The following is a 21,141-nucleotide window of genomic DNA, read 5'->3' on the forward strand; positions in this document are numbered from 1 at the left end:
CACCACATCTCACAGCAATGTCAGATCCTTAACCCACTGAGCTAGGCCAGGGATTGAACACACAACCTCATGGTTCCTAGTTGGATTCACTTCTGCTGTGCCATGACAGGAATTTCTGGTGTATGATCTTTTTTATGTGTTTTTTGGATTCACTTGGCTAAATTTTTGTTGAGAATTTTGCATCTATATTTATCAAAGATCCTGGCCTATAATTTTCTTTTTGGTAGTATCTTTGTCTGGTTTTGGTATTAGGGTGATGGTGGCCTCATAGAATGCCTTTGGGAGTGTTCCTAAATCGTCAATCTTTTGGAAAAGTTTAAGAAGGATGGGTATAAGTTCTTCTTTTTATGTTTGGTAGAATTCATCTTGAAGCCATCTGGTCCTGGACTTTTGTTTGTAGAGAGTTATTTTTTTTTAATTACACATTCCATTTCATTTCTATGACGGGTCTGTTCAAATTATCCATTTCTTCTTGATTCAGTTTTCGTGGGCTGTATGTTTCTAGAAAGTTGTCCATTTCTTCTAGGTTGTCAAATTAGTTGGCATATAACTGTTCATAGTATTCTCTTATGGGTTGTTGTTTGTTGGTTGTGTTTTTTTTTTTGTTTGTTTGTTTGTTTTTGTTTTTTTTTTTGTATTTCTGCAATATCCATTGAGATTTCTCCTTTTTCATTTCTTATTTTGTTTATTTGGGTTCTCTCTCTCTTCTTCTTGGTCAGTCTGGCCAGAAGCTTGTCAATTTTGTTTACCCTTTCAAAGAACCAGCTCTTGGTTTTATTTCAATCAATGTTTTCAGAGCAAATAAATGAGGTTCTTTTAGAAACAATGATTTCAACCATTTGACTGTCATTCAGAAATACCTCGCTCTTATCTTTAGAAATTTTAGTAGAGCCATCCAGGAACAAGAAGTATGATTCAACCTTTAAATAAACATGAGTGCAAAAGAGACCATATAGCAAACTTGAAGAATGTGACCATAAATCAAGTAAATATTTGATCAGTGACATCAACATATATAAAACATTTTTTTGAGGAAATTCACTTTTGGCAACTCATTTAAAATATCTTAAGTCTAGCCTTGGTATTTTAACTAAAACTACATTTCCAAGGCTGTAAGTGTTGAGTCCCTTGCATTACCAGAGAATATGTCACAGTGATGGTGGCTGAGGCAGGGGGTAAAAAGATTTAGGGTAGTGGAGTTGCCTTATGGTACAGCAAGTTAAGGATCCAGTATTGCCACTGCAATAGCTCAGGTTGCTTCTCTAACACAGGTTGATCCCAGCCTGGAAACTTTGATATGCCACAGGTGCAGCCAAAAAAAACTTAGGGTACTGTGATATATATTTTTAAGGGAGCCAAATGATTAAGGCACTTTATCATCAGGGATTATCACTACATTAGAGTTGAAGTGTATTGACGACTGCGTGCCAGATGATATGCTGAGGGCTTTCTGTGCATTGTCTGATTTGGCCCTCTCAGCAGTGCCATGAGGCCGATACTATTATCTTGCCCATTTTACTGACTGGTATAGTTTGGCTCAGAGAGTTTTATAATTTACCCAAAATCACAGAGCTGCTAAGAGGGTGGTAGCAAAAATTGAGAACTAGGCTGTCTAGTTCCAGAGACAACATCTTTTAACCATTAAGCTTTAGATTTGCTCCAAGATTCAGGGTAGTAGAAGAAAATTTGGCACATGTTTTGTTCATTCATTACAGTAAAACAATACAGCCCTAAACCTATTGCCTTGAAACAAAAGTGTATTACACCCTGTCATAGTTTTGTGGATTGACGGGGCCAGCTGGGTGGTTATATGTTGGAGTTTCTCCTACAAGTTTCAGTCAGATGGTCCAGCTTTGGAAGTTCCTTTGTATCTGATACTTAAAAATAGGAGACATAAAAATAATTAAAAAAAAAATGGGACATAGGACCAGCTTGGATTCAAGGAGAGAGAACTACATGCAAGGGAAAGAGGGCCAGGAAGCATCCTTCCTTGGGGCCATCTGGGAGACTGGCTACCACAGTGGACAAAGCTAAGTGAGTGAATATGAAGCATCCCCAGTGTGTGTGGGTGTCGGGGTGGGGGGACACTAATCTCTTAAGGCTTTCACGTCCACCTTCATGTGCTCTTTTATAGCCTGTCAGGAAGGTAGACCAGGGGCAGGACTAGGTCTCTATTTTACAAATATGGACCCTGTCATTCAGTGAAATTAAATGACTTACCAAAAGTCACACAGCTTCTAAATGTGGGCGTGGAGTGTGGACTTTGGTCTTCTGACTTCTAGCCCTGCACACTTTATAGATTTTTCTTAAGCTGCCCAGGCTCAGTTCTCTTTGGCATCGAGAAGCAGGAAGGAAGAGACAGAGGCTCCACCAGTAGAAAGTAATCAAGAGGAAGGAATCTAAATTTTATTTTATTTATTTTTGCTTTTTGGGGCCACATCCACAGCATGTGGAAGTTCCCAGGCTAGGGGTCAAATTGAAACTGTAGCCTACATCACAGCTACAGCAACACCACATCTGAGCAGTGTCTGCAACCTACACCACAGCTCACGGCAACACCAGATCCTTAACCCACTGAACGAGGCCAGAGACTGAACCTACATCCTCACGGATTTTGGTCAGATTCGTTTCCACTGAGCCACAACGGGAACTCCACGGGTCTAAATTTGAAAAGAAAAGAAAGTTTTAAGAGTTTTAAAATATGCTAACACCAACTAAAATAGCTGATGCAGGAATGGATACATATCTACCTCTCAGAGGAGTATAATTTGGTGGAAATTTTCTGGATATGCAGTAGATGCCCAAAGCCTTAGAGTTTCGCAAAACCTTGACCAAGAATTCCATATCCAAAAAGAGTTCTAAGGAAATAGTGATGAATATAGAGAAACAGTTATCACAGTGTGTCCTGTAGTGTGTTTGTTAACTGGGAGACAATCCCAGTGTCTAACAAGAGGGGTTTTATTAAACAATTAGAAGGCCATTCTGCCATTAAACTGGCATTTATAGAGACCTATGTAATGCCAGGTAAAATGTTCGCAACATTATTTGTAGGCAAAAGCAAGTTTTAAAACAGTATTATATATGCCATCTTTATTACAATAAATTATACGTGTCCATACACACAGAAAAAGAGAAATAATACCAAATGTTACTAGTAGTTATTTGAGGATGAGAGGATCCCTCTTTTTCCGTTATTTTTCCATTATTTTTCTTCTCTAGATTTTAAACTTGTTGATAGCATGTATTATTTTGTAATGGATTTTAAGAAAGGAAAATAGGAGTTCCCATTGTGGTGCAGTGGAAACGAATCTGACTAGGAACCATGAGGTTGCAGGTTCAATCCCTGGCCTCGCTCAGTGGATTGAGGATCTGGCGTCGCCGTGAGTTGTGGTGTAGGTCGCAAATGCAGCTCGGATATCACGTTGCTGTCGCTGTGGTGTAGGCTGGCAGCTGTAGCTCTGATTAGACCCTTAGCCTGGGAACCTCCATATGCCACAAGTTCGGTCCTAAAAAAAATAAATATGAGTTCGGTCCTAAAAAAAATAAATAAATAAAAGCAGGAAAATAAAGGGAATTAGGAAAATATAGATTTTAAGCTAATTTCAACAGAACAAATGGAAGGTATATATAGGAATAATATAATACTTTATCTTTAGCTCTTCAAAGCGCTTTTATTTTATATGTATTTTTTTTTAGCCGTGCCCATGACATGTGGAAGTTCCCCGGCCAGGGATTGAACCTGTGCCATAGCAGCAACTTGAGCTGTGACATCACCAGATCCTTAACTCATTGTACTATAAGGGAACTCCCAAAGTGCTTTTAAATTCAAGGTCTAATTTGATTTCTACAACAATTTAATGAAGGAGATTAGACAGATATAATTATTTCTGTTCCGCACACAGGAAAAGCGAGGGTCTAAGTGGTTAAGTTGGCAAGGTCAATGCAGCTAGTGCCTGACAAAACCAGCACTAGAACCCAGAGCCCCTGGGCCCTCTGTGGACCTCAGATAAAGTCACAGCAGACACCAAAGTCACACCTGGCTTGGAACTGGCACTTCACTTTCCATGTTACTGGTGTGAACTCCCCACCCCCAACCCCTGTGGCTCTAGCCTAGCCAGAATCTCTTCCCTTTCTTTGTTCTCAGCATTCTGACCTTTCTCTGTGGAATCTGCCCACTGCCAGTCTTGGTGCAGATTTCAGGGATGGACATGTGACCCCAACCCAGCCAATGAGAGCTATTGTTGGGAAGTCCATCAAAAGCATTAGAAAAGAGTTTACTGAGTTTGTAGCAAGTGGGCAAGAGCTACTGTGGTGTCTGAGCTCCCACTAGGGGATGAGGTGCCTGGAACAGGGTCAGTTCGGAGAATAGAGTGAGGAGGCTCAGACAGATGCTCAAACAAGCTATCTGGGTGCCTGGATCTTGTGTGCCTATTGGCTTTCTTGCTTATCTGAGCCAGAACATGGTTTTCCCCTTTCTTTCTTTTTAAAAAAAATTTTTTTATTATAGTTGATTTATAATATGTCAATTTCTGCCATATAGCAAAGTGACCCAGTCACACATTTATATACATTCTTTTTCCCACATTCTCCTCCAACATGTCCCCCCCTTTTCTTTCTTTTCCTACTCCTCCTTCCCCTCCTCTTCCCCTTCCCCCTCCTCCTTTTTAAAACTTTTTTGTTTGTTTCTTAGGACCACACCTGCGGCACATGGAGGTTCCCATACTAGGGGGGTCTAGTTGGAGCTGTAGCTGCCGGACTACGCCTCAGCAACACCAGATCCTTAACCCACTGAACAATTGTCTGCGACCTACACCCCAGGTCGGATCCTTAACCCACTGAGCAAGGCCAGGGATCAAACCCACAACCTCATGGCTCCTAGTTGGATTCGTTTCCATTGCGCCACAATGGGAACTCTTTATTTAATTTGGAGTTGAATTCCCCTTAGTTGTAACCAGGACTCCTGACAGTATACTCTCTGGTTTCAGTTTCTCAGCTGTAAAATGGGGACACCAATAGTAAAATACCACTTGTCTCCTACACAGAATTTCCTGAGATTTACCTGAGTCAATCCCATCAAGTGCTTGTCAGTAAATGCTACCCATTATTTTTAATGAGTTAGGAGATATGAATGTCAGAAAAATCTCATCCTTCTCACCACCCCCCCCAACAAAAAAGGAAGGAAAAGACTTACTCCATGTATAAAAAGAGAGAGAATGGATTCCTCAGTTAAGAGAAAAGAGAAAGTGCTGTGCCAGCAACTTCCAAGGGAGTTGCTTGGGAGTTCCTGTCGTGGCTCAGTGGTTACCAACCCCAATTAGTATCCATGAGGACACAGGTTCAATCCCTGGCCTTGCTCAGTGGGTTAAGGATCCAGTGTTGCCGTGAGCTGTGATGTAGGCCACAGGGATCCCGCGTTGCTGTGCCTCTGGTGTAGGCTGGCAGCTGTAGCTCTGATTCGACCCCTAGCCTGGGGAACCTCCATATGCCAAGGCTGCAATCCTAAAAAGACAAAAGTCAAACAATGACAACAAAACAAGACAAAAAACAAAGGGAGTTGCTTTTTCTTAATTTATCATCAGACAGAGGCTCCCTGCAGCAGGCCCCGCCCCCCTCTCCCTTCTTACACAAATTCACTCCCTTAGGGTCCCTATTCAATAGCAGGTGATGCTGGGGTCCTGGAAAAATGTTGGGGTATTGGCAGTTGTTGAAAATGGCAGGGATTTCTAGAGAGGAGGAGAAAGGGGGAGACAAGTGGTTGGCAAGACAGAAAAGGCTGATTTTGCAATGCGGCCTGGAGACAGGGAACGTAAACTAGGAGAAAGTTAGCCAGGACTCATGGCCTTGTTGTCGTGTTGGTTATAGAAAGGAAAGACCTGGTGCCTGCACTCAGAAAATGCTCTCTTAAGGCTGCTCTTTTCTAGGGAGCTGGGACTCTGATGAAGCCAGGCCAGAGGGCTCTGAGGTTAAGAAAAATTTTAGCACAGGAGGAACAAAATTCACATGCAAACCCGCTCTGCTGGATTAAATTGAAAAGGTGTTGCGTAACTCGCAGGATCTCTGCAGGATCAGGGGGAGGTGGGCAGAGAACTGGTTTTGGAGACGTCCCAGTCTGGAGCAATGTCCTCATTGTGGGAGGTGTGGGGGTGTGGGGGGCTGCTCCAGTGGAGCATCGACCGTCCCTGCCCCAGGGCGCAGATGTCATGCTCAGCTCACACCGCTGGTACTGGTCACTGGGTGCCGGAAACCTCACAATGGAGCCCTAAACCCTTACCCCAGAATGGATTCTTTGCAATCCCAGTTTCCTCGTGTCCTCTCCTGGAGGCCAAGTCTGTCATGGGGTATCTGATTGGCTAAGCCTGGGGTACATGCCTTGTTGCAAAGGGGCTGGGAAAGCCAGTATCAACCTCTGATCTAGAGGAGGCAGGACTCAAAACGTGGGAAACTTCCCAGTCACAGGATGGGGTTCAAAAGGGCAGCCATCAAGGCTGTATATATATCTTGTAGCATTTCTGTATTGTGTATGTGTGCACGTACACGTGTGTGTGCGTGTGTGTGGAATAAGCATATGACCTGTGTCTTAAGTTCTCCTTTCCACAGTGTTTTCATCCTTAAAAATCTAAAGAACCATCATTCAAGCCCCCACCAGCAGCAGGAACCTAGTCTCATTTAGCTGAGTTCAGACTGAGCTCCAAGTACCACCTGGTTCCTCCTTCTCCTTGTGGCTCTGCTCCTTTGGTTTGTTATTGCTCCCTGCCACCCTAACACCCCACCCCCACCCCGCCAGCAAGATGAGGACCTAAGGCTCCTCTCCTCCCTACCTCTGAAATGAAGAGCTGACCCACTCCTCAGAGACATGCCAGACCCCTGGGGAAGACCCTTTCTCCTAACGAAGCAGAGCACTCAGCTCTGATTTGTCACATCCTCTCCCTTTAGGACTTAGCTCTGGTTTGTCCTCTGCAGAAACAAAGGCCCATTACAGCAGCCTTGGAGGTGAATTCAGCTACCAAGCTTAGGTTGCAAAGACAGAAGTTTTTTTTTTTTGTTGTTTTTTAGCATTTGGTCTTAACCCAGAGGGAACCACATTTGGGGGCGGGGGGAAGAGTTGAAAAACTGCTCTAATAGGTTTCTCCTTTAGGAAACCCAGGAAGAAGATTAAGGGCAACACCCCCAATCAGTCCCTGCCCCACACTCCAGGTGACGGTGTCTGTCAGGAACCCACTGGCCCGGACAAGGGGAGGTGAAGCAGTGGGTGGGGACCACTGGCCCGGACAAGGGGAGGTGAAGCAGTGGGTGGGGATTCACTTGTTCCTCGGCTTTCCTACATGTACCTTCCCCCTTCTAGTGATGTTCACACACTTGCCCCCCACCCCAATTCATGTCTGTCACTCAGTGCTTGTCCACTGAATGACTGACGAGCTCCTCTGTGTATCCTGCTTGAGCTCCCCAGGAGAGTCAGCTACTAGCCCTGCCGTATCCCCATAACACTTCATCCAAGACCCCTTTGCGGTATTCACTCAGTGGTCCCATATTTATCTGTGTTTTGTGCATTTCCGTTTATAATAGGAGAACATATCATTTTCTATGGCATCCTCAACAATTGGAAGAGCTCCTGTTACTGGAAAAAAGAAAAGATGGGTGGATGGGTAGATGGACACCTGAGCTTTGAGAGACAATGATCAGTGCAGCCAGGTGCCACGAGGGGGCAGTGTGGAGCAGCTTTTTACGACTTCCTCAGTCTCTCTCGTCAGACCTTGGCTGCCAGGAATTCTAGAGCTTATTTTGCTTAACATTTTTATTTTTTACTTATTTTTTTTTTAATTAAAAATGTTTTTGGTTGCCCCCGCGGCATATGGAAGTTCCTGGGACAGGGACTGAATCTGGGCTACAGCTGTGACCTATGCCACAGCTCCAGTATCGCTGGATCCCTTAACCTACTGCACTGGGCCAGGGATCGAACCCATGTCTCCGCAGTGACTGAACTGCTACAATTAGATTCTTAACCCATTGTGCCACAGCAGGAACTCCTGTTTGACTTTTTTTGTTTGTTTGTTTGTCATTATAGGGCTGCATCTGAGGCATATGGAGGTTCCCAGGCTAGAGGTCGAATCAGAGCCTACACCACAGCCACAGCAATACCAGAGCTGAGCCACGTCTGCGACCTACACCACAGCTCACTGCAACACCAGATCCTTAACCCACAGAGCGAGGCCAGGGATCGAACCTGTGTCCTCATGGATACTAGTCAGATTTGTTTCTGCTGAGCCACAACGAGAACACCTAACATTTTTATTTTTGAGAGAACGAGTTGATGGCTGTGCCTGGGGGGTACACAGCCCCTGAGCTGGGCTCTTGAGTGGGCCCAGCACTCTGCCCATTATAATACAGCTAGGAACCCAGCTCCTTATGCTCTGAGGGCCCTGATGTGTGAGCCCCTTTCATTATCCCCTGGAGCCCTTCCTGGGAGTCTTCCCATTGGCCTCTGACTGGTGAGCACAGCACAGAGGGAATAGACCCTGAGTGCATCGTTCAGGGCCTCCTGTCTTCCTAGTGTCTCAGCAGGGCCACAGCTTTGGTGACTCAGCCCTCACCACACACCCCCCAACCCCAACATATGCCATCTCTCCTTTTGGGACTCGTATCCCTGTGCTCCTGTTTCCCGGGAAAGGAAGGACCCTGTGCTCAGAACGTGTCCTCATCATATCCTCACAACATCAGTGATCCTTCTCTCAGAATTTCCTTCTCTTGTGTATCATCTCCTCTAGCCCTGCTTTTTCATTTCCCCTCTCTCTTTTTTTGGTGTAGGGAGGGTGGTTGGAGAGAACACTAAGATAGTGATGGCTCGTTCCCTCCCCTTCTGGCTGTCCACACACTTCACAGCCCATTCCAAGGACTTTGCCTTAGACAGCAGAGTATCTGGAAGACACACAAAAGCTCAAAATTTCATTTTCATTCATTCACCAATGACTTAATTATTAAAAATGTTTTAAAGCATCCACTATGCATCAGGTTCTGAAACAAGTAACAGAGTTGTACATTTATCAATCCCTTGCTCTGTGCTAAAGGCCTGAGAGTCATTATCTTTACACGGACCCATGAGGGAGGTGGTGTTATTGTACAGATGAGGAAACAGATCTAGAGAAATGATGTCACTCGCCCCAGGGAGCACAGCCAGTAAGCTACGGAACCAATCATCCAACCTTGGAGGCTGCTGTCCACGTGCCAGGCATTTCCTGCCAATGTTCATGGCGGGGCTTGTGGTGGCCCGTGCCCAGATTTTCCTGAGTCAGCACCTGCACAGGCAGCGAGAGTGCATGGCCCCCAGGCCACGGGGAGGAGCAGGAAAAGCAGAACCCTCAGCCCTGGGTTCCTGGCCACTTACGTGTGTCATATCTTGGTGGCTCCTGAGGAGGAATTCCAGAATGTTCCCTCAAGTTCAATTCTGCTACTGTGTGTCTTTACTCAAAGCTGTACCTTTGGGAAGAGTCCATCCAAGGTCCCTGGGATGGGAGTTTGGAACCTGGGTCTGCTCCAAGGGGCCTAACCAGCCAGGCGAGCTGGGCCCTCTCCCTTTGTCCTGCTGAGCCCTTCTGCTGCCTCATCTGTGGAGTGGGAGACTACGTGGTCTGCCCTGGGTAGCTGCCCTCAGGAGGAGATGAGAGCATGAGCATCAAAGGGCCTTTTAATTCAGAGGTCTTTCCTCGTATACATCCATGCATCCTTATTACTGTCATGGTCTGGGCCGGTGTGCCTGGACCGAGTTCTCCTGGAGGCCCAGAGCAGAAGTTCCTTCAGGAAGTCACAGGTCAGGAGAATGTTTTTCTGTTATAAGTCTCAGTAAGTCACATAGGGTTTTTATGTAGGTCAACCTTTTTACATAGAGTTGTTCCTTTTCTTTTTTGGCCACAGTGTGCAGCATCTTGATGTGCGATCTCAGTTCCCAGAACAGGGATTGAACCCTAGGCCGCAAAGGTGGAAGTGCCAAGTCCTCACCACTAGACCAACAGGGAACTCCCCAGGGTTGTTCTTTGTTTAAGTACTCTGTCCTACAAGAAAAAAAAAAAATGTTTAACAAAAATGTCAGCAGAATGGGGGTTCCCATTGTGGCTCAGCAGTAGTGAACCCAACTAGCATCCATGAGGACAGAGGTTTGATTCCTTCCCTTGCTTAGTGGGTTAAGGATCTAGGTGTTGCTATGGCTGTGGTGTAGGCTGGTGGCTATAGCTCCAACTTGACCCCCAGCCTGGAAACTTCCAGGCTGCAGGTCGGCCCTAAAAAGCCAAAAAAAAAAAAAAAAAAAAGTCAGCAGAACAAAATCTAACAATTGAAAGTGGTTGTATTTAGCCTTGTGGAAAATCAATGTGGTCTATATTGTTCTGGTTTCACTTTAGACCAGTGGAAAGTGAAGGAAGGGCTTCTGGGAGCCATTGCTGGAGAGCAGGTGTGGTTGGGTGTGTCCCCCACCTACAGTTGGTCACCTGGCAGTTAAGAGGTGTGCTAAATACATCATGTGGCAACCAAGTGCATAGGGGGAACTAAAAGAACACAGAAATAATGTTCCAGGAAATTTTAAAATGTGTATTACAAAATCGTGGGCATACCCTGACCCTCAGTTTGTAAAGTATCTATATGCCTACGGACAGCCTCGGACGTACAGAAAAAACACTGGAAGTCTATATAGCAAAGCTTCATGGGGTTATCTCTGCATGGAAGAATGATGGCCACATTTATTTTCTCTGAGGTATTTCTTGTATTTTCCAAATCTTCCTGTTTTACATTCAGAAACATAGAACGAATAAAGAAAAAAAAAAAAACAGTGATGCAAGAGAAATCTTGCAATATACTATGTAAGACCTTGGCCGATGGTCTCCTTGGGATACACAGAATTTCAGTGAAGCCACATCTTGGATTTCAGAAGGCTCCTTTGGGCTTTTGCTGGCATCACCCACCTGCTGCCTTCATATTTCTAGGGCTGGGCCTGGTGCCTGGTGTGTAGTAAGGATGGAGCCATGGAGCCATCAGTATGTGTTGAGTGGACCTTTTTTTTTTTTTCTCTTTTTTTCCCAAGGCATATGGAAGTTCCCAGGCTAGGGGTCAAATCGGAGCTGCAGCCGCTGGCCTACTACACCACAGCCACAGCCACAGCCACAGCCAAGAGGGATCCGAGCCATGTCTGTGACCCACACCACGGCTCAAGCCGGATTCTTAACGCACTGAGCAAGGCCAGGGATCGAACCCGCATCCTCATGGATACTGGTTGGGTTCGTTACCCCTGAGCCATGATGGGAACTCCCTCATGGGGAGCATTTTCCCTACTCTACTGGCCACTGTGGCTCCGGCTGAGAGGGGGCCACTGAAAAAAGCTGCCACTTGGGTAGCAATGGACCATCTCTGAATGGCTTTCCTTGCTGTGGGAAATTTGAATTTGTAGGCTTTCCTCAGAATAACGGAACAAAGTGATCACCAAGATCCCTTTGATGGGTTTAAGTTCCTGTCTTAAAGGCAGTCTGGCTGCCATTAAAATAAAGGCCGTCTTGAAAGCAACAAGGTTTGGGGAGGGCGGGTCTTCCAAGATTAGGCATCACAGCGACAGGCAACAGGAGTTAATTCTGGCCAATTCAATCAGGAAAGAAAGGCTCCTGGTAACTCTCAGTTTGGTCAGCATGACTAGAGCTTGCTGAAAAAATGAGCAGGACCAAGAGTGGTCAGACTGCAGGAAACACTGCTGAGGACCCTGAGCCCCAGCTCCTGTACAGACTTCTGTTTTCATAGGATTCTGAGTCTTGACAGGTTCACTGCATGGTGCAGAGCATGGGCCCTGGTGCTGGGTGGCCTGGTTTCCGATCACACTTACTAGGACCTTAGGCAAATTCTGTTACTTCTCTAGACTTCTATTTCCACACCTGTAAAATGGGTTTAAAAAGTACCAACTTACAGAGCTCCCATTGTGGCGCAGTGGAAACGAATCCAACTAGGAACCATGAGGTTGCAGTTTTGATCCCTGGCCTCAATCAGTGGGTTAAGGATCTGGCATTGCTGTGAGCTAAGTGTAGGTTACAGACACTGCTCGGATCTGATGTTGCTGTGGCTTAGGCTAGCAGCTGTAGCTCCAATTTGACCCCTAGCCTGGGAACTTTCATGTGCTATGGGGTGTAGCCCTAAAAAGCCAAAAAAAAAAAAAAAAAAAAAAAAGTACCAACTTACATTCATTATCTTTTGAGGTAAAACAAATTCCTCCCAAGTTTAGTAGCTTAAAACAATCACCACTTCGTATCTCTCTTGTTTCTATGGGCCCAGTATTCAGGAGCAGTTTGGCTGGGCGATTCTGCTGTGAGGTTTCTCATGAGGTTTGGTCAGATGAGGCTAGGACTGCAGTTATCTGAAGGCTCACCTGGAGCTGGAAGCTCTGTTTCCAAGGTGCTTTCTCTCGCCTGACTGGCAAGGTGGTGCTGGCTGTTGGCAGGAGGCTGCAGTTTCTCCCTAAGTGGCTTGTTGGCCTGTCCTCACAACCTGGTGGTTGCCTCCCCCCAGAGCCAGGGATACCAGAGAGAGAGCCAGACAGAGGTCATATGCGTTTAACAACCTTGCTGGTGAAGTCACATGCCATTACTTCCTCTACATCCATTCATTACACAAAAATAAGTCCAGCCCACATCTAAGGGGAGGAGAACTAGCCTCCCCCCCTCTAAAATGATTTTTATTTTCTCCATTATAGTTGGTTTACAGTGTTCTGTCAATTTTTACTGTACAGCAAAGTCACACTTTTTCTTACATTATCCTCCATCATGTTCTATCATCAGTGATTAGATGTAGTTCCCTGTGCTATACAGCAGGACCTCATTGCTTATCCACTCCAAATGCAATAGTTTGCATCTATTAAGCCTATTTGAAGAGAGGAGTGTCAAAAAATGTGCAGCCATATTTTATAAGCATCATAGTACCTCACAGGGTTGTTATGAAGATTAAATGAATTAATACAAGCAAGCACTTAAAACAGTCCCTGGCATATGGCAACTACTGCACAAGTGTTTGATTGCTATTAATATTATTACTACTACTACTGCTATTGTTATTATTCTCCCCTGCCCACCCTGCCAGTCTACCTGCTCCTCCCTGTCCCTTCTCCTCAAAGGGGGGAGCTGATCAGAGTTGGGGCTTCATGAGTTATTGGCTCCTCAACCCCCTCCACCCCCAGGAAGCATCAGCTTCTTTAGGACTCGTCACACCCTCTTTGTCTGCCTCAGGAAACCAAGCGTCCTCACACTAGGACTTCAACCCCTGACACCAGCCCCTCTTTGTACATCTCTGGCCTGCTACAAGGTCGACCCCAGCTCTTCTCTCTTCATCTCCTCAGGTGAGATTCCCACAGCTGTGAGCTTGCGCACTGTCCCCAGAAAAATGGGTGGCTTGGTGGTACCACATTCTTGTCCAGTCAGTGACTCCAATGTGATAGGTATTGGGGGGGACCTTGAGGGTTGGAGCAGAGACCACCAACAAGCGGCAGGAAGAGCCAGTGAGAGGTGCCCTGGCAGCGCAAGCCTGCAAGCCAGGAAGTCATTCCCTGCTAGGGATGCCCACCTGAGGGGCGTGCACAGGGCCAAAACCCAGCCAGACCCTGCTCCCCGAGCTCTGCTGCATCCACCTCACCTTTTCCTGAGTGTCCGCTCAGAGTGGGCACTTTCTTCTAATTTGTATGAGGCATGGCATGTGCTGGCTGTGGCCGGGCCACCATATCGCATGTAAAGATACTTGCCCTGGGCTCCTGGTGTGAGAATACTTTATAACCAGGTGCTGATGCCTTGTCCCACCCGGCTTAGATTTCTCGCCTTCCTCTTGCTTTTTAAGGCCACACCCTCGGCATATGGAAGTTCCCAGGCTAGGGGTTGAATTGGAGCTACAGTGGCTGGCCTATGCCACAGCCACAGCTACTTGGGATCCAAGCTGTGTTTCCCACCTGCACCCTGTGTTGAGGCCAGGGATCGAACCTGCATCCTCATGGATACTAGTCAGATTCTAGTCAGATTCGTTTCCACTGCGCCACAGTGGGAACTCCCTTGCCTTCCACTTTCGCTGGGATTCCTTTTTTGGTGGGTAGGTGTGACATGCACAGCAGGGGGATTACAGGCCTAAGGCCCCTGCCCTTTCCCAGGAATGGCCTGGCTCTCACTCACTCCACCTCGCATGTGCCGGAACGCCACTCAGTGACTTGTCTGCTTTGGAACTCTTGGGGTTCCTTGAAGAAGGAGCATGAGGTGGCCCTCCCTTCACCCCACTGGCCCGGCTGAGGAGGTAACCCAGCTAGGAACACTCAGGGAAGTTGGGCCTGGGGTCTGGTGAGGATCCGCCTTGCTAAGATGGGAGGAGCAGAGGCAGGAAGGAGCTTAGTCTTTACACCTGGAGATGCGCCCTTTGCCTTCCGCTCTGGGATAGATCCTAGCTGTGCAAGGAGACACTCTGATCTCTGCCAGGATTTATGCTCAAACCTGATAGACATAGATAGGTGAAGTAGGTGACAGGCTACTCACAGAGAGGCTTGGAGAGGAAACAGTGGGCTGGTAAGCATTTTCATACAAGCTTTAGAACATTTTTCCAGAGGAGAACTGAGAAAACCACATACAGAAAAATCTGCTCCTCTTGTTTGGTTAAAAATATAAAATAAACAGGCAAAGATGTCATCCCTCAGTTTGGCCTTCTCTTCAGCTCAGAGACTGGACTGTCCATATTTATACTTGGTGGATCTTCGTCTCCACGTCTGTCATTTTATCTAAGAGTGGAAGGAGGCAAAGGAGCATGATACTAGCAGTAATTCATGACCACGAGCAGTGAATACAATTCTCACACTGAGCGTTCAGTCTGTGGTTTCCTGCCATCTTGTCCCCAAGGAACGTGTGAGGTCAGCCCACCTTGGTGACTCTGTATCTGGCCCCAAAGAACCAAGGGGATTTTGCAGCCTTGGACACCCGGGGCCACAGCACAAAGTTGAGCCTCACTTGTGGGTTGGTTAAAGGGATTACAGAGTTGGCAGTGATTCTCCTACCGGAATAATAATTACGTTTCTGGATTTTGCCACAAGGTGGGACTTTACAGCAGAAATCAACAGTAAGCGGCAAGGTCTGCTGACGCCTCCAAAGGACATAGCTTCTAATATGGGATCTCGACAAGTCTTGGTTGTGGGGCCGACCTGTGCATTGCAGAATGTTCAGCAGCAGCCCTGGCTTCTCCCATACCCACTGGACACCAGTAGCAACCCCCCCACCCCCAGTGTAACAACCAAAAATGCCTCCAGACATTACTAAATGTTTCTGCGGCAGTGTGTGTGTGTGTGTGTGTGTGTGTGTGTGTGTATGTAAAACCTCCCCCCTCCTCTAGTGGTTAAGAGCAGGGGCCCTGGAGGCAGACTGCTCAGATTCAAGTCCCAGTGCCTGCGCCTTGTGGGAGCCCTGAGGGAGTTAAACGACACAAAGGTAGGCTGACCACATAATTTACCCTCCATTCCAGAGCAGTTTGAGAGCGGAAGAGGGTTCTAATAATAATCTCCTAACCTGACACTGTCTCAGCAAACAGGGATGTGTGGTCAGCCCTGAAGTCCACACACAGCGCTGAGCACAGAGCCTGGTCCAGTGTCCCCTGGATGACTGCTGTGCTAAGTGTGTTACTGGTAGGAACTGCATTTAATTCCCCACCCCCCGCCAACTCCTCTGAGATTGGTAGGGTTATTATACCCTTTTGATATATGGGAAGACTGAAACACTTAAGGCTAAAATAACTTGGGAGTTCCCTGGTGGCCTAGTGGTTAGAATTCGGCCCTTTTCCACTGTGGCTGGGGTTTAATACTGAGTGGGGGAACTGGGATCCCACATCAAGCCACTGCACGCCAGGGAAAACAAAACAAAACAAAAACCAGAAAACCAAATTGCCCAAGGTCACACAGTGAGTAGCACAGTCAGGATTCTGGTCCTGGCAGGCGAGTGTCTGGGCCCAGGTTCTTAGTTCCTGTGTCCCTGTGCGACTTGCGGGGGGGAGGGGGTGGTCCCAGGAAGCACAGTGCTACTCCATGCACATCAGACTCCACATGGACCACTAGCTCTGGGTCCGTCACAGTTTCAACATCAAACTCTTTGAAAAATCTGGGTTTCCAGGAGTTACTGTGATTGAAAACAGATACATGAAGATCCGTGTGAAGCAGGACATGAACGTGGCAGCGTCCCAACCGAGTCCCAGTTTTGTAGAGTTCAACAGGGGCACCCATTCCATTAGGAAGTCATTGTTTGAGAAAGAAACAAAGATTTTATTTTTCATTTCATGTGTATGTTTTCCCAGATGGCCACCAAATTGTTAGGACATAAAGTTTATTAAGTCCTTTGGACCCAGATGCTTAATAAATGGAACTGTTAGGTATTTCTTTTGGATGAGGGGTGCCCTAAAGGTGACGTGAAAGAGGAAAGTTTGGGAACCTCTGTACTCACTATTTTGCTGTTGGGAGGACTCCGGAGGGTAATGACAGAGAAAGGACCCTGTACTTTTCTAGCTCAGGGACCCCACTCTGGTTGTCCACCCTGCGGAAACCTCTTCCTATTCCTCTGGCACACACACACAGCTCTCTTTTTCTTCATGCAAAAACCTGGCCACACTCAGTTGCCAAATCCCACTTGAGTTCCCTTTATTTCAATCTCTTGCCCTTTTTTACCTGTGTCAGGAAGCAAACTGCTTCCCCTTTGCTACCTGAATTTAGTCAAGGTTCAGGTTGACTATCTCCCACAGACATGCAATCTGCCCTTCAGGGCAGAGGTCACATTGTCAACTCAGACCCCAAAAGCCACAGTGATAAGCAAACACAAATGCACCCTCTTCCTGTGCCAGAGAACATCTCAGGCTGGTGTACTAAATTCTTAATAAATACACAGAGACTATTACAAGACAGATGGGTCTGGAAGTGTGGCAAAGGGGTATGGGTGGTGGGAAGGTGTCTGGCCAGGGAAGTGATCATTGGGTCTAGTGTTACAAGCATACGTTCATTCTGCCTACTTTACTGTAACAGAAACTAGACAGCTGGGATGTGGCAGAAACCTCTGGGGGATCTGGCTTTTGTCACTAAACAGGGCCGCTCTGGACAAGTCACTTTTTTTTTTTTTTTTTTTTTTTTTTTTTGCTTTTTTTAGGGCTGCATATGGAAGTTCCCAGGGTAGGGGTCGAATCAGAGCTACAGCTGCTGGCCTATGCCACAGCAATGTGGGATCCAAGCTGCATCTGTGACCTACATCACAGGTCATGGCAACACCAGATCCTTAACCCACTGATGGAGGCCAGGGATCAAACCTGCATCCTCATGGATACTAGGTGGATTCGTTTCTGCTGAGCCACGACAGGAAGTCCAGGACATGTCACTTCTTGCTATGCCTCAGTTTCATCTGTAAGGGGGAGTGAATTGTCCACTTTGTCTCAAATCAGGGCGCCCAAGGCACATTCATGATCTGTGTGTGCACCTGGAGTGTTTGATTTTCCCAGGGGCTAAGTCTATTCAAGATTTGGGGAGGCCTGCTCTTTACATGAAAGCATTTTAAAATCATTGCTCAGGGAGTTCCTGTCGTGGCGCAGTGCTTAACGAATCCGACTAGGAACCATGAGGTTGCGGGTTTGGTCCCTGCCCTTGCTCAGTGGGTTAACGATCCGGCGTTGCTGTGAGCTGTGATGTAGGTTGCAGACGCGGCTGGGATCCCGAATTGCTGTGGCTCTGGCGTAGGCCGGTGGCTATGGTTCCGATTAGACCCCTAGCCTGGGAACCTCCATATGCCACGGGAGTGGCCCAAGAAATGGCAAAGAGACAAAAAAAAAGCAAAAACAAAAACAAAAAACCAAAAAAAAAAAAAAAACATTGCTCAGAACACAAAATTTACATGGATTTTAATTACAGTAATTAATAATTGATGAGGTTTCAGGAAAATTACTGTGTGCCAAGAGTGAATCTCTATATGAGCCTCACAGTTACCCACTGAGATATTATCTCCATTTATAGATGAATAAACTTGGGCAAAGAGAGATGAAATAATCTACCTAGTCACATGTTACAAAGCAATGATTCTTCTTCCCCCCTCCCCCACGCCCACTTCCCATCCCAGGAAAGATCTGGGCCCTTGCAGGGTGCTTTAGGATTTTCCCCTAGACCCAGGGGGTCTTCTCTGATGAAGTCTGAATAGTAGAAGCCAAAATGACCTCCTGGAGTTCCGTCGTGGCTCAGTGGTTAACGAATTGACTAGGAACCATGAGGTTGCGGTCTGATCTCTGCCCTTGCTCAGTGGGTAAGGATCCGGCGTTGCCATGAGTTGTGGTGTAGGTTGCAGGCGCTGCTCGGATCCCGCGTTGCTGTGGCTCTGGTGTAGGCCGGTGGCTACAGCTCTGATTCCACCCCTAGAGTGGGAACCTCCATATGCCGTGGAGCAGCCCAAGAAATGGCAATAAAAAAGACAAACAAATAAGCAAACAACCAAAATGACCTCCAAAGTCTAACTGAGACACTCCGAAATCAATTTTAGCTAAATCAGGAGATTAAGGACTTTGCACCCTTGGGTGCCCCTGGAGGATGAAAGGGGCTGGGGAATCCTTGTGGGGTTTCTGGGGGTTCACTAGATAAGGTTTCTGGCCCGTGCCTCGCTCCGACACTGCCCGAGGGCGTGAGGCCTCTGTCTGGGCTTCGGCCTCCCTCCCTGACGGGGTGTTTCCAGCTGGCACTTCCTCGTTCCCGCGCGCCCCAGGCTCAGCTCGCAACGCCCAGCGCCTGGCGCAGCTCAGGAGGGAGGGGACCAGAGGAGAGATGTCGCAACCGCTTCCCTCCCTCTTTCCCCGCCTTGGCACTCAGTCACCTCCCAGATGAGCACACTCTCAGACGGCTGAGGGCTTCGGGGTGCCGGGTATGTCCCTTGAGTGCGCGCAGGCAGCGTGCACTGGGCCCGCGCGCAGCCTGGAGAGCGCCAACCGCACCCGTTTCCCGTTCTTCTCCGATGTCAAGGGCGACCACCGGCTGGTGCTGAGCACCGTGGAGACCGTGGTGCTGGCACTCATTTTTGTGGTGTCGCTGCTGGGCAACGTGTGCGCCTTGGTGCTGGTAGCGCGCAGACGGCGCGGTGGCACCACCGCCAGCCTGGTGCTCAACCTCTTCTGCGCGGACCTGCTCTTCACCAGCGCCATCCCGCTCGTGCTGGCTGTTCGCTGGACGGAGGCCTGGCTGCTGAGCCCCGTCGCCTGCCATCTGCTCTTCTACGTGATGACCCTAAGCGGCAGCGTCACCATCCTCACGCTAGCGGCTGTCAGCTTGGAGCGCATGGTGTGCATTGTGCGCCTTCAGCGCGGTGTGCGGGGCCCGGGGCGGCGGGCGCGGGCAGCCCTGCTCGCTCTCATCTGGGGCTATTCAGCGCTCGCTGCGCTGCCTCTCTGCATCTTCTTCCGCGTAGTCCCCCAGCGGTTCCCGGGCGCAGACCAGGTGAGCGCCGGGCTGTGCGCGCCAGGCAGGTGTCTGGAAAGGGCTGGTCGGCGGGATCCGACGGAAACGGTGACCTGGTATGATCATTAACAAAACCAAAAAAGCAATACTATGCCATTTGTTGCATTTAATCGTGTCACCGTACCCAGTGTTATGAAGTTTTTTTCCTCCTAAATTTCACTACGACCCTGTAATGCAGATCTCATTAACACCCTGAAAAATGTTTTAAGTTGAGTCCCCAGAATGCCTGTAATGTGCATTGGCTCTTGCAGGGTTAGTGGAGTAACAGGGGAGGGTGTTGCTTAGCTGCCAGACAAATGGAACTTGGGGGACCCGGAATGACTAATGGCATTACAGTGAATTCTGCTTTCTCACAGTACTTCTGTTATCACACCTATTTACAATGAGGAAGCTGACATGCACAGAGAATAACTCGCTCAAGGGTATCTCAACTTAGTGCAAGGAGGAGCTGAGACAGTGCTCAGCAGATTCAGTGGGGGCTGGATGAAGGTCCTGCTCTGAGAACCCGCGGGCAGGTGCGAGTGGATCGGCTGGGGAGAAAGGGCATTGGAGACACAAGAGACCCCGCACTTAGTGCTGCCTCTAGTTGGGTCGTGACTTTCCCTCCTGGAGCTTCAGTTTTTCCAACTGCAAGATTGAAAGATTAGACTAGACCATGGGATCTTATCCTGGGAGCTTCTGATGTAGAGTGGCTTCAGAGTATCCTGGGCGTTGCGAAGATTCCTGTGGCTGAATCCATGAGCTTTATTCTGAACAGCGCGCCCAGAGTTGTCATTAGGATTGTTGAGGGGTCCAGGATCTAAAAAAGATTCTGCGGGTGGTTCATGGCATTGGCTCAAGTCTCCTCCAGTCCCCACAATCAGAATTGCAAACGCGAGTCTGTTGTCATAGCTGCGCTGTAGTGCCGAGGCAGGGTTTGCTCGTGGAGATTCACCCAGGATCTGGGACAGGGGAGGGTGGTTTTGGCTGTCAACCCAATGCTGGGTTCTGTGCGCCTCGTGGGGAGAGCCAGGGGAAAAGACAGAGGTCTGGGCGCCCTGTGGGAAGGTGCGAGTCTCCCGGGTTCAGCCCCCTAGAGGGTCTGCCTGAGGCTGAGTTCTCTGCCCCTTCCCTTTCCCTACGTTGGTCGCTTGTTTTCTGGGACTCGAACGTTCAACCTTGGCCCTGGGAGGGAGTGTGGAGCCTCCTAAACAAGTCCGGCAGAAGCCAAAGCCCCAAAGAGAGGTCTGGGAGGGGTGGGAGGATAGGGAGGGAGTGGGAAAGGCTTCTAGGTGTGGAGAGGAACACAGTGTGACCAGGACCCGATTCCCTGGGCGGCCCTCCAGAGCGTGAAGCAGAAGTGGGCTTCTCAGGGTGTTTCCCAGGCAGGTCTCTCTCACCTGTCTTTCACTGGGGAGTGAGGTGGGCATCCTGTGTGAGCAGTTTTTGTTTGTCTGTCTGTTTGTTTGTTTTTAATGCAAATCCAAACGAAAAGTTTCCTTCCTAATAATTTGTTCCTTGTGTGGAATACATTCATTGTGGGGGGTCTGGTTTGTTTGAAGACTTTGAATGACTAACAGGCCAGATCCCTGTCAGGCATGTGGTAGTTGATCAAAGAACATGTCAGCTTGTGGCCATGTTCCCTGAGGTGGGGACCAGGAAAGCTGGTG

The 21,141-nt window shown here is 47.9% G+C and overlaps 1 protein-coding gene across 3 annotated transcripts in view; it reads left to right on the top strand.

The window, feature by feature from the left end:
• Positions 17,889 to 21,141, top strand: part of PDE6C (phosphodiesterase 6C) — a 111,655-nt gene continuing 108,402 nt past the window's right edge. Inside the window, exon 1 of one of the 3 annotated variants that reach the window (XM_021071777.1) lies at positions 17,889 to 19,471. In XM_021071777.1, coding sequence (XP_020927436.1) covers positions 18,905 to 19,471 — 567 coding nt within the window. In that variant the 5' untranslated portion in view covers positions 17,889 to 18,904. 3 annotated transcript variants of the gene reach the window in all.

This window comes from Sus scrofa, chromosome 14 (genome assembly GCF_000003025.6).
Source record: "Sus scrofa isolate TJ Tabasco breed Duroc chromosome 14, Sscrofa11.1, whole genome shotgun sequence".
In the NCBI taxonomy this organism is placed as follows: Eukaryota; Metazoa; Chordata; class Mammalia; order Artiodactyla; family Suidae; genus Sus; species Sus scrofa.